At 43.4% G+C, this 12,098-nt stretch overlaps 1 protein-coding gene across 1 annotated transcript in view; it reads left to right on the top strand.

The window, feature by feature from the left end:
• WRN (Werner syndrome RecQ like helicase) overlaps positions 1-7,087 on the top strand; it is a 140,105-nt gene extending 133,018 nt beyond the window's left edge. The window contains exon 35 of the mRNA XM_023517018.1: positions 6,759-7,087. Coding sequence (XP_023372786.1) covers positions 6,759-7,087 — 329 coding nt within the window. The remainder of the gene's footprint in view (positions 1-6,758) is intronic.
• The last annotated feature ends 5,011 nt before the right edge of the window (positions 7,088-12,098 follow it).

The raw sequence follows: 12,098 nt of genomic DNA, 5'->3' as shown, positions 1-12,098 counted from the left end.
AGCTTAAAAATTATTCTGATCACAATGGAAAACTCGCCTATTTATTGAGGCCCTGGCATCTTAAATCAGCCTTCTGCAGTTCACATAAAGGATTTGGGTCTTCTGAGGGCCTGAGTGAGAATATGAAAACAGAATATTAAATTAGATTTGCCTTAAGATTGCCTTGAGCAGCTGTTATCGTGCTGTTTCTAATCTCTATTTATAATATTGAAATAGTATATTACCAAAATTCTATCTTATAAATGGAAGAAAGCATAGTTATTTTTCAAATGGCCTTCACTGTCTTTGGAAGAAGCTTTTCTGTGCATTATTAAATGGTATGTATAAGTTGAGCCGAGCACTAAAGGGAAACAACATTTTGAATTCCACGTAAGTAGGGGAAAAGAAAGTAGAAAGGATACCAGTTATACTAGGCAGCTGTGCACTTTGTATTTTATAAAAGACTTCTATTATTTTTTAAATAATAAAACAATGTCTTTCATACTAAACATTATAAAGAGATATATATGTATATATGTTTTAACATTCATTTACTTGAGTACCTTTATTTTTTGAGGGTGTCAGAATATGATTAGAATATTTCTCATAAGACTTAAATTTAAAACCCATACTCTGCTACGGAATTGGGTAAACTTTTATACAGTATTTGGGTTTCGATTAACTTTGAGCAATTCACCATGCATATGCATTCCAAAGCCTTTGGATGACTTCTTCTTTTTGTAAATAAAAATAACTGTTGTTGATAAAGAAGAAATGCTTGTTGTGGAAAATCTAGAGAGGAGGAAAAATGACAATCACCAGTGGGACAGTCAGCCCTGTCGTGTGTTCTGCCAGACTCGCTTTCTTGGTTTATTACATGAATAATGCATGAAGTAGTTTTCACTGTAAAACACTCAGACTGTACTTTAAACAGAAAAGTTTCCTATGGTCTTGTTTCCTCCACGTCCCATCACCAGAAGGCAGCTCCTGTCACACATGTGGCCTGTGCCTCCGTTGTCCTTCTGTGTTGTCCGCCTGTGCGTGTCTGTGCACACAGTGGCTCCCTGCGGTGAAGTGCGAGCACCCACAAAGTGCTTTTGCTGCACACGGAAGTATGGTGGTTGTCTCCAGGGAAAGCACTCGTTTGTTCGACGTGAGAATTGAAGTAGCTGCTTTTTATCCGAGAATACCATTCTCACTGCAAAGAACGGCTAACAGAAAACTGTGGTTGGTCATTTACTGTTGAGTGGTGACATTTTCTCAAAATTTGTTGCAGTCAGCCTCTCTTCAAGGAAAATAACCGATGCTGTTTGTTACCAGTGATAAAATTTGCAATTTCTCACAAAACTTATAATTTTGGAAAACTTGTGTCCCTCAGTGGTTGCTTGATAGCTTCCCTCAACATAAAGACTTTTCCAATGAGATGGGTAGTAATTTACAAATGCCATTTTTTGATATTATATGAGAATAACAAGTTTTGCCTGAATTTAGGTTCTCAACCTTCCTAACGCCACAACCCTTTAATATAGTCTCAATCTCACTAACGTCGCAACCCACAAGTTGAGAACCGCTGATTCAGAAGATCTGCACAACTCAGTAAATCTGTAATTTCTGCATGACTAGCACATGCTGCTATAAAATCATGAATGAGCGAAAGCTCTGTCCAGTGTGCAAGATGGACCAGTGGATTGTAATGTAGCAGAATGTGAGAAAGTTCGATGATGGTTTCAGACCATACCCTGCAACTGATCTTTAAGAAACTACCACTTGTCCAGTTTGGGCATAATTTCAAAGGAGCATGTGCACCATTATCTGAAAAGGCTGTTGAAATGCCTCCTCCCTGTTCCAACTACGTGCCTCTGTGGAGTCAGATTCCTTTCATATACTTCAGCCAAAACAGATGGAACACAGGAGCAAATCTGAGAATCCAGCCATTTCTGTTAAGCGGGACAATAAGGAGATTTGAAAAATGTAAAACAATGCCACTGTTTTATTCCTTTTTTGAAAATAGTTACTTAAAAAAATAAAGTATATTTTTAAAGCTTATAATAGTTATTTATGTTTATAAAAACATGTAATGGATTTACTACTGCCTTCTTTCTTTCTCTCCTTCTTTCTCTCTCTCTTTTCTCTCTCCTCACCTCATCCCTGGTAATTTGCTACTTTTTCTGTTTTTAGTAGAGATCGGGTCTGTCTTGCTCTCGCTCAGATGAGTCTCAAACTCCTGAGCTCAGGCAGTCTACCTGCTTTGGCCTCCAGAGTGCTAGGTGTGAGCCACTGCAATTTTTAAACAAATATTTTTAAAATTTCTCAGTTTTAATTCCTTCACCACTTTTTTAAGAGACAGGATCTTGTCTGTCACCCAGGCCGTAGTGCAGTGGCACAAACATAGCTCACTGTAGCCTCCAAGTCCTGGGCTTAAGCGATCCTCCTGCCTCAGTCCCCCAGTGCCACTATGCCCTGCTAATTTTTCTTATTCTTTGTGGAGGCAGAGTCTCCCTATGTTGTCCAGGTTGGTCGGGAACTCCTGCCCTTAAGCAGTCCTTCTGCATCGGCCCCCCAACATGCTGCAACTTCAGGCGTGAGCTTCTGCACCTGGCCTCAGTTTTAATTTCTCAAATGGTAAATACTGATTGTTGTAACCCAGATTAACGAAAGCTCTTTGGAGTCCTCAGTGATTCTTAAAAATGTAAAAGGGTCCTGAGACCTGAGAGGCTGAGAACTGCTGTACTACTTTGTTACAGCATAGAGATAGAATGAATTCTGTATCTGACTTCATGTTGGACATTAAAGTTGCTTCTAATTTTTCTGCTATTTTAAACAGCAGTGCTATAAACATTTCTGTTTTTCTTTTTCTTCTTCTTTTTTTTTTTTAATGAAGTAAATTTCTGCTGTTTTGACCAGGCTACAGAGCTTTCTCAAGTAACTGGAACTACAGGTACGCTCCACAGCACCTGACTATCGTAAACATTCTTTAAATATAGTCTTAAGTCAGATACATAGCACAATGTTAACAGACGACAAGGGTCTGGTCTCCTGTCACTGTCAGCCAGTATATAGACATGGGGACAGGTCCACCAAACTTTATCAGAAAGGCCAGCAATTCTGGAGAACGGTGAGAGTAACCTCTCCAAGACTGTTCTGTTATTCCATATCCAAACTCATAGTTTTATACATCAAAGTTCAGAATAAAAACCATGTTAATTTTTATCTTAAACAACAACCATCAGCATAACCTATGGCCCCAAACAATATCCAGTTCAAAAGTTAATCTCCTAAATCGATCCCCCTGGACCACTCAAGACGCATCTTTGTGGTGGGAGCTCAATTTGCAAAACAGTAAGAATGGGAGAAGAGGGGAAGGTCGTGAGGACCTAAACCCACCAGACCAGCTGTGTCTTGTTGGCCCTAGCCAGACTGCTCCATCTTATTCTCACTACATGTGCTTCCACGAGGAAGGAGAGGGAGAATTATTTTTGTTATTATTTATCTGTAGTGGACTTTATACCTTCCCAGCATAAATTCTCTCTCTCTCCATTTCCTGTGGCTCTTGATTTTTGTTGGGGTTGGTTCCAAGGGGAATAATGCCAACCTGGATACAGGATTGGCACCTATAACCTCATCTGAGCTAGTTGCTGGCAACACACAGCATTTGGATCTGGGGTAGGCCTGTGACCTCTGAACTGCTAGGTCCATGCCTTTTCCTGAGATCAGCCCTACCTTTGAATATTTCAGATATGTGGGGCATTAACTTACCTTTACTTATGTTAAACCTGTTTGAATGAAGAGGTTTTTGTTCTTAACTTCCAGTTTTGTTCAGTAGTCACAACATTACAGTGATGTGACTGACGGAAAGACCCCCAGCAGACACAGAAGACAAAGTTGTTTTGAACAAGGATGTGGAATCTCTAACGTAGGGACCCAGAGTAGAAGGTAAGGCAGCGTGCGCTCAGAGAGAGGCACAAGCTCCCTAGATCTTCAAGTTCTCCATGAATTGTATCTCCCTGGTTTTCCTCTCCTCACTCCCTTCCACCAGGGTGTTTTGAAGTCCGTGTGTACCTGCCTATCACCAGGTGCAAATGACCCGTCAACACCGAGCTTGGCGCAACAGGTGGTATTTACTGCAAGAGTGGGAGAACTGAAGGTTGAGTCCCCCGGTATAGCGGCTCTTGCAGCCCCAGGCCTGAAGTTTGCCTCAGATTCATTCTTAAAAACAGCGAGTTTCCTATAGGGTACTGTTTTGATGCCATGATATCTCTTCCAGAAAGTATTACCTTCCCTTCAGTGTTATTTGTCATTTGACCATAGAATTGTGACTGTAGAGTCAAAGCCCTAACAGTTACTTAGAATTCAAAAAAGCTGTAGTCCTACCAGATAGTTAGAGTAAGAAAAGAAGATAGGATTTGTCCTATTCAAATAGGTTGCATAGAATTAACTCAGAGCAAGAAGGAGCCAATGGAATGAATTTAAAGTGGTTTTAGAGCGAGTTAGAGATGTTTCACTGCCTTAGGGAAACAGAAATGCAAAACCATGAGAACAGTGAAGGTTCGGTGCAGTCTTGATGGGGCTGCCAACCTTACCAGTCTCAGCTATGAGAGAGGGTATCTGCAAGATTTTGGTTAGGAAGGCAATCCATGCTTCACTTGAAATAGCACACTTGTTTCCTTACTGGATCAATGTGCTTAAATCTTGGGGAAAATGAAGAAAAAATAGAATGTAGAGCAAATTAAACCTTTCATAGTGATATTTTAGGATTAAGGAATGATGAGCACTTTTGATATGCAAGCATTTGTAATGCTTGAGATAATTTATCTTATTCAAGTAACAAATTCCTCTTGTGACTCCAATATAAAGTATATCATTAAAAAATTGGATATGCTTGTGATTTTTAAGTAGAAATTCTACCAAGTTCAAAACATTAGTGCAATATTTAGTATGAATGTTTAACTTGGTTATTTCTTAGAAGTATTATCAACAAATTTCTCTTTTGGTAAGGTTACTATAATTATTAACCAATAGTAATTTATTGAACCCAGAGATTTAAGTATTTTTCCGAAAAATTAGTAAAATATTAGCCTTGTATCCAATTTCATTTTATTTTATTACTTTTTGGAGACAGAGTCTCACTATGTTGCCCTGGTTTGAGTGCCTTGGTGTCATCATAGCTCACAGCAACCTCAGACTCTTGGGCTCAAGCGAACTTCATGCCTCCTCAGCTTTCCGAGTAGCTGGGACTATAGGCACCTGCCACAACGCCCAGCTAGTTTTTTGTATTTGCAGAGATGGGATCTCGCTTTACTCAGGCTAGTCTTGAACTCCTGAGCTCGGGTGATCTGCCTCCCAGAGTGCTAGGATTACAGGTGTGAACCACCAAGTCTGGACCCAACTACATTTTCTATATCAATATTTTTCTCTCTATATCAATTTTTAAATAATTTGAGAAGTTTTTGTTGTGTCTGTTGAATATGCATTTGTGTTTGTAGTAAGACTCATACCTTCATAAAGGATGGAGTAGGAAAAATTGCAACATGCACCTCACTCTTAAGAGGGAAAGACTATGTGAAGAATCATTTTTTAAAAATCTCAAACATTTTCCTACAGCAAACAAAACACTTATTTTGCATAATAAGATAAAATATCAGCTGTGTGAAAGACAAAGAAGGATGTCATATGAAGGGCCCATAATAATGGTTATCAGAACTAATATTCATCAAACACTCGCTGGGGGGTAAATGAGCATAACCTGAAGAGGTAGAATACGTCCGTCTCCCCGTACCCTGGGGGAGACATTCCAAGACTCCCAGTGGCCGTTTTGAACTGAGGGTAGAACCAAACTCTTATGTTTTTCTGCTATTATACATACCTATGATGAAGTTTAACTTACAAACAACTCTGCTGGACAACAAAGGGATGATTACCTTGTCCTGAGCAGGAAGGCGAGGGATGGCCTGAGATTCCATCACCCTACTTGTAACAGCACACAATTTGAAGCTTATGAATTATCTCTGGGATTTTCCACTTAATATTTTCAGACCGTGGCAGTTAAGTAAAACCCTGGAAAAGAAAGCACAGGGGAGGTGGGGGCAACACTGTAACGCACCTGATCTAGTTGTGTGAACTGTAGGAAATGAGAAAAGACGTCTCAATGTGTGGCGAGGTAGGGATCGAGGGGGACTTTCCTTATTTCCTTGACTTTTGACCAAACTTAAAATTGATAGTAAGAGGTATTAAGTGCCTCAAATTCTAAATTCAGAGCATTTTTGTGTATTAGTTATGATAGTGCCTTTTTAGCAGAGCTGATACCACCAGGTCTCCCCCACCCCATACCTGTGGAAGAGGGGTCTCCCGTCCGTGTGACTCCAGAGAGACCTTAGTTCACAAGAGGACAGTTTGTGGAGAGCCACCAGCCTTTCCTCCTCTCCAGCGTTTTTCAACCTTTTTTATCTCAGGGCACACTTGAACCTATAGTTAAGCTTCTGTGGCACACTTAAATTATGTTGGTCAAAGAAAAGAGTAAAAAAAAAGAATATACTTAACTGTACTTTGAACTTTTTTTTGAAAATAATTTAGTTAATGATATTTAAAAATTTTCATGGCACACCGGAGATCCTCTCACAGCCACTAGTGTGCCGCCGCACACTGGGTGAAAATCAGTGTTCCTCTCTTTCCCTGAGGGGGGGGGCTTTTCATTCCCATCCTTGTTCCTAGAAGGTTGAAGGTGTTGGAACAGTGCACTGGGTTAAGGAGTGTGAGTGTCTCTGAAAGCTTCTGACCTGAAGGTCCAGCAGGGTACCTGATGGCCTGGGCTGAGATGGTGGGTGCCGGGGGGCAGCCTGCCATCCACTGTGTGTCACACAAGGGCGGAGGGGCTGGGTTTGAAGAGCGCCTCATGGAACCTCAGGAGGGGTCTTCTGACAGGCGAGGGGAACTCAGTAGCAAGACCATCCTTGGCAGGACATTGGAGAGGGGGTTCCCCCTTGGGCCCTCTGAAGAACCAACTACTGTGCCCCAGAGCGCTGGGCCAGCATATGGCTATCTGCCATGCGTCCGGTGGCTGCCTATCCGCCAGAGACCAGCTGCAGCCAGAAGAACGGAGTGGCAACACTGAATGGTCAGTGGTCAGCTGTGTCTTCCCCTTCTTCCTCCCCCCATCCCTTTCCCCATCCCAGCTCCAAAGGGTAAAGGCCACAGAAGAGGGAGAGGGTTGAAAGAGACAACTGCAGCCATCAGTCCAGCATGACCTGGCTCAGAGGGGACAGGAGGAGAGCGTGGAATCAGAGTCATCATGAGACTCAGCTGCAGTGAGTCTGTTCTCATAGCCCATCATGAGGGAAAATTCTAGAATTGGACACCACTACTCAAGGGGAAAGACAGATTTTACACTTGGTAGTGGTTACGAAAGATTAAAGTTTATGTGTGTACTATGCTGCAACATCCCTGCTGTTAGTATTTATCTGTGTGTTTAAAGGCACAGAGAGAAGTCGTGCCCTGGGACATTCCCGACTATGGACATTTGCTATTTCAGGGCAGTGGGCCTGGGTAGGTGGGAGGACCAGCTATGTAAATTTTATCATCTCTGTACCTTTCTAATCAAATCAGAATATATCATTCTTAAAAAAATAAAGTAGGCAGGGCATTCTGGGGCAGGGAACAATGTGTTTGCTTCCCTCCATCCCCAGGCTCAGCCTCCAGCCATCTCCTGGTAAGCCTGGCCCCAGAACACTGGCTGGGTGGCTTGCACCTGGCACCAAGCTAGAAAGCCCAGGGAAGGGATGTGACTGAAGATTCTAAGGAGATCCCTGGACCTCAAGGGTAAGGTCTCTCTGGGTTTTCTGGAGTGTGTTAGATCTTCTTGGCTCCCAAGGAATGGAGAAAAAGCTGGACGGGGAGACGGAATCTTCCATCCTTGAAGATGGGAGAGTGCTGTGACACCAGGGGACAGAGCTGACAGGGTTCTGATTACCTACCTCCTGCTAGACCCCCAGCAGCCAAGCCTTCATGAGAGGGTGCCCCACAAACACCATTTACATGGGGAGGACTCCCTGGGGCCCAGGGGCCTTGCTCACTGGAAGTTCCCGTCTACCCCCTTTTTTAGACCATGCCCCCAGCACATAGGACCCCCGGAACACCCAGTCCAAATGTTCCTGAGCCCCTTGGGTCTGCAAGGGGCTTCTGGCCTTTCACCCTGGGGTGAGTTTCTGTCTTGGTCAGAGCATGGCTGTTTGCAGGGGTGATGGGCAGGCTTGATGTCCAGGCTGAGTACTCATATGTGTGTACAGGACACCCTTAGCAGTGGGGAACAGCTACGGCGGAAGGAGTGGGCTGTGTCCTTAGCTGATTCTCCCTGCACCCACAGCACAGGACTCTAAGGAAGCCGAGCATCTGAAATTCAAATCTGGCCTTCTAGGTGGTTATAGTTGTGGAGGTTGTCTAGGTAGGAGGAAGGAACTTATTTAATGGCACTGGTCTGATTTATAACATTTGCATATTTATGTGTATTATATTTGGACTTCCCTTTGTTCCTTTGTCTTAGGTCCCAAAAATATATTAGAAATGGGCCTGTCTGTTCTTTGGGCTGGGAGGACCTGAGCAATTTCCAGTATCCTCTGAATGTTTCCTTCCCAGCTTCTCATGTCTTGTTGCGTGCACTAACATTTACTGATTTTTAGTCAGTGTTGATACAGTGAACCAACGTGGTTTACCATTATCCTGGCCTACTAGTTTTTCTTGCATCACTCATCTTCTGGCAAAGTTTCTCTGATTCCACAGCCATATCCCATTCAGTATCAACTCTTTTCTTTTTCCTTTTTTTTAGAGGCAGAGTTTCACTTGGTCAGCCTCAACAGAGTGCTGTAGCATCTTAGCTCACAGCAACCTCAAACTCTTGGGTTCAAGCGATCGTCTTGCCTCAGCCTCCCAAGCAGCTAGGAGGTGGCTACCACAACGCCCGGCTATTTTTTAGAGATGAGGTCATGCTCTTACTCAGGCAGGTCTCAAACCTGTGAACTAAGGCAATCCACCTGCCTTGGCTTCCCAAGTGCTGGGATTATGAGCATGAGCCACCACGCCCGGCCTCAGTATCTGCTCTTACAGGTAGTCAGTCCCAGCGGGCTGGTCGCGCAGCCACATAGCAGTACATTTTCTCCACGATAAATAATCTGTGTTCACTTGTTTCAAAATAATGTGCATATGCGTTTCCCCCCTCAGATTGGGAGATCTCCACTTACCAATTATTTGTTCAGTGAACAATTGGTATCCATTGCAAACTATTAAACTTTTCCAAAACAGACCAGAGAAAAGAAACTTAAGTCAGTGGTTTTATCACTTTTATACTAGGCTTCCAGGGTTATGCTGAATTTATCCAGTTGCCGAAACAAACAACGACAGAAAGCCCATCAAAACCCCAAACTCAAAACCCCCCAAAGTCCTACAACAAAAATCAATTTAGTGAACACTCTGACTCACTAACAAAGATATACATGGGTTTTGTAGTGGTAAACATTATGTTTTTAAAAAATAACAGAATACTGCCTTTATGTATGTGGTAGAGAGAATTTCACAAGCTACAAACTCAACAGTTCAGAAATGTTACTTACCCCTTTCATAGTTCAGAAACCTCTGTGTTAAACACACTTTCTCCCACATCCCTCTTTTTCTGAGCATAACACCTGCAGCTCTTACAGACGCCTAGAAGGCCCTGTTGGGCTCTGCCCTGGGTCCCCTGACTCTTCTGTTGGCTCCACTTCCTATTCCTCTCTGCTCCAGCCCTGCTGGACACCAGGCATGACCTGTCTCAGGGGTGTGACTTCAGTGTTCTCGTTTGTTCTTTGAGACAGAGTTTCACTCCTTCACCCTGGGTAGAGTACTGTGGCATCATAGCTCACATTAAACTCAAACTCTTTGGCTTGAGCAACCATCTGTTCTCAGCCTCCTAAGTAGCTGGGACTATAGGTGTGCACCACAATACCCTGCTAGTTGGGTATTGTGTGTGTGTGTGTGTGTGTGTGTGTTTGTTTGTTTGTTTTTAATAGAGACAGGATCTCACTCTTGCTGCTCATGCTGGTCTCGAGCAATCCTGAGCTGAGGCAAACCCGCCGCAGCCTCCCAGACTGCTAGGGTCACAGGCAGGAGCCAGCGCGTTCCGCCAACCTCATGGTTCTTTTTACCTGCAATGCTTTTCCCTCCCCAGCCATGAGCAAACTCCTTCACCTCCTCCAGTTTGTTCAGATGAATGTAACCTACCTAAAATCGCAGGGCCCTCTCAGCTGTTCTAGTTCTCCCCACCGAACATCCCACCTTCCAACATACTAAAAATTTTACTTACTACGTTTATGTATGATTTTCCTCTGCTAGAATATAAACTCCACAGCAGCAGGGATTTTTTGTTCACTGCTGTATCCCTAGCACTGATGAAAAAGGTCTGGCACACAGCAGGGACCTCGGTAAATATTTGTTGAGTATATAAACACAGGAATGAATGAATAAATGAATAGATCTGAGTGCTGCCCCATCTGGTCAGAGCTCTGGTATCAGAGGAGAGCCATGGAGCTGAGTGGTCTCTGCCTTCCACGCAGGTATCCTCTGAGATGACGACCCCATCTGGCCCTGGGGCCTGGTTACCTTCGTGTTGGCTTCTGTTAAAGTGTCAGGGTTATGTCTGGTCTCCAGTCCTGTGGACTGCATGTGACTTTATCATTACATCTGGACCTCAGCAGTCAGCCACACATTCAATGAAGTCCAGAGCTCTGCCATTTATCAAGTCCAAAGTGGTGTTCGACTCAGAATGAGATATTCTGAGTCTCATTTGAATAGTTGGTAACATGTAGAGATCTCGCCAGGATTAGACACGGTGCCTAAAGACCATTAACAATGGTCGGCACACACAGGTGGGATTTAGCTGTAGAAATATCTAACAGAAAAGGTGGAGAATCAATAGCTAGGTGTGCAGAGGGAAGCAGTCTTATCTCCCCGGGCATCACGTGGTGGGCACTACTTGGTGAAATCACCCTCGTCCAGTGTATGTCCTGTTACGGTGCTGGACACAGACCTGTGGCCTCAACAGCCAGCACGGGAGGCTTCTTTCTAGGGCACATCAGGTTCACCCAAATTGACAGACGTAAACAGTCAACACCGTTATTGAGCACCTACTATGTGGTAGGCACTGTTCTAGGTGCTGGGATACAGCAATGCACAAGACCAAACTACAGAAATGTCCCCCTTTGATGGTGGTAAGTGGCAGGAGGACAAAGCTGGGGAGAAGAGGGTGTGGATGGAGTATTTCAGATTGGGTCAGGGAAGGCCTTGCTGAGAAGGTGGGAGCTGATTTCTGGAATTAGTCTGGGTTTGACAACTTATAACTGTGAACTTAGCTGTAAGCCTCTTTTGTTAATACCATTTTATAGAAGAGGAAACAGAGGCTTAGCTAAAGTAATGGAGGATTGACTGAAAGGCCTTTCACAGTCCTCAGCATGCTGTGAGAATAATAAACATTTGCTGGCCTCATCCTTTGCCTCTAGGAGCACTGTAGGGGAAGCCGCCTTGTAATCAGAAGGTTGCCTCGTGGTTTGGCAAAGTCAAAGGAGTTAGGTCCTTTGATATTTAAGGGCACCGGGCTAGATGTCTCCATATGTGGGGTAAGGCTTACTTTTCACTCAGTAAGGATACAAAGGTATGGCCATTCCGGAAGCTTTTAAGAAAATAATTGGAGTAATCAAGTATTTGGGAGTTCATGAAATTCTCTGGGTAACTCATGAGTCAGTTACCTGTTAAATCAGTCTTAAAATTACAGAATACAGATCACTTTAAATTTCCTCAAAGGCTTTCTGTACAGCTGGTTAAGGTGGGCTTTCTGTATAGCTGATTAAGGTGGGGATGTTTAAGATGGGAAGTTAAGTGTGGAATTTGCAAGACAGGAACAAGGACTAATGGAAAGACTGGTGTGCTTAACAAGCCCCCAGACTCTTTGTCGGGACAATTTAGTATTTTTATTAACTCATTTGAATTTTATACTGTTTCAATCACTCATCAAGAACGTGTGCGTTTTTTCCCTTCTTTTGGCTCCGCAGGCAGAGACCAAATGGACATTTTAATTCCTTGGTTCAAGAGCACCACCTAATGGT

Source organism: Otolemur garnettii, unplaced genomic scaffold, assembly GCF_000181295.1.
Source record: "Otolemur garnettii isolate 467f Iridium unplaced genomic scaffold, OtoGar3 scaffold00102, whole genome shotgun sequence".
NCBI classification, from domain to species: domain Eukaryota; kingdom Metazoa; phylum Chordata; class Mammalia; order Primates; family Galagidae; genus Otolemur; species Otolemur garnettii.
Note: the sequence above shows the minus strand (reverse complement) of the source record. Positions and strands in the feature narration are given on the sequence as shown.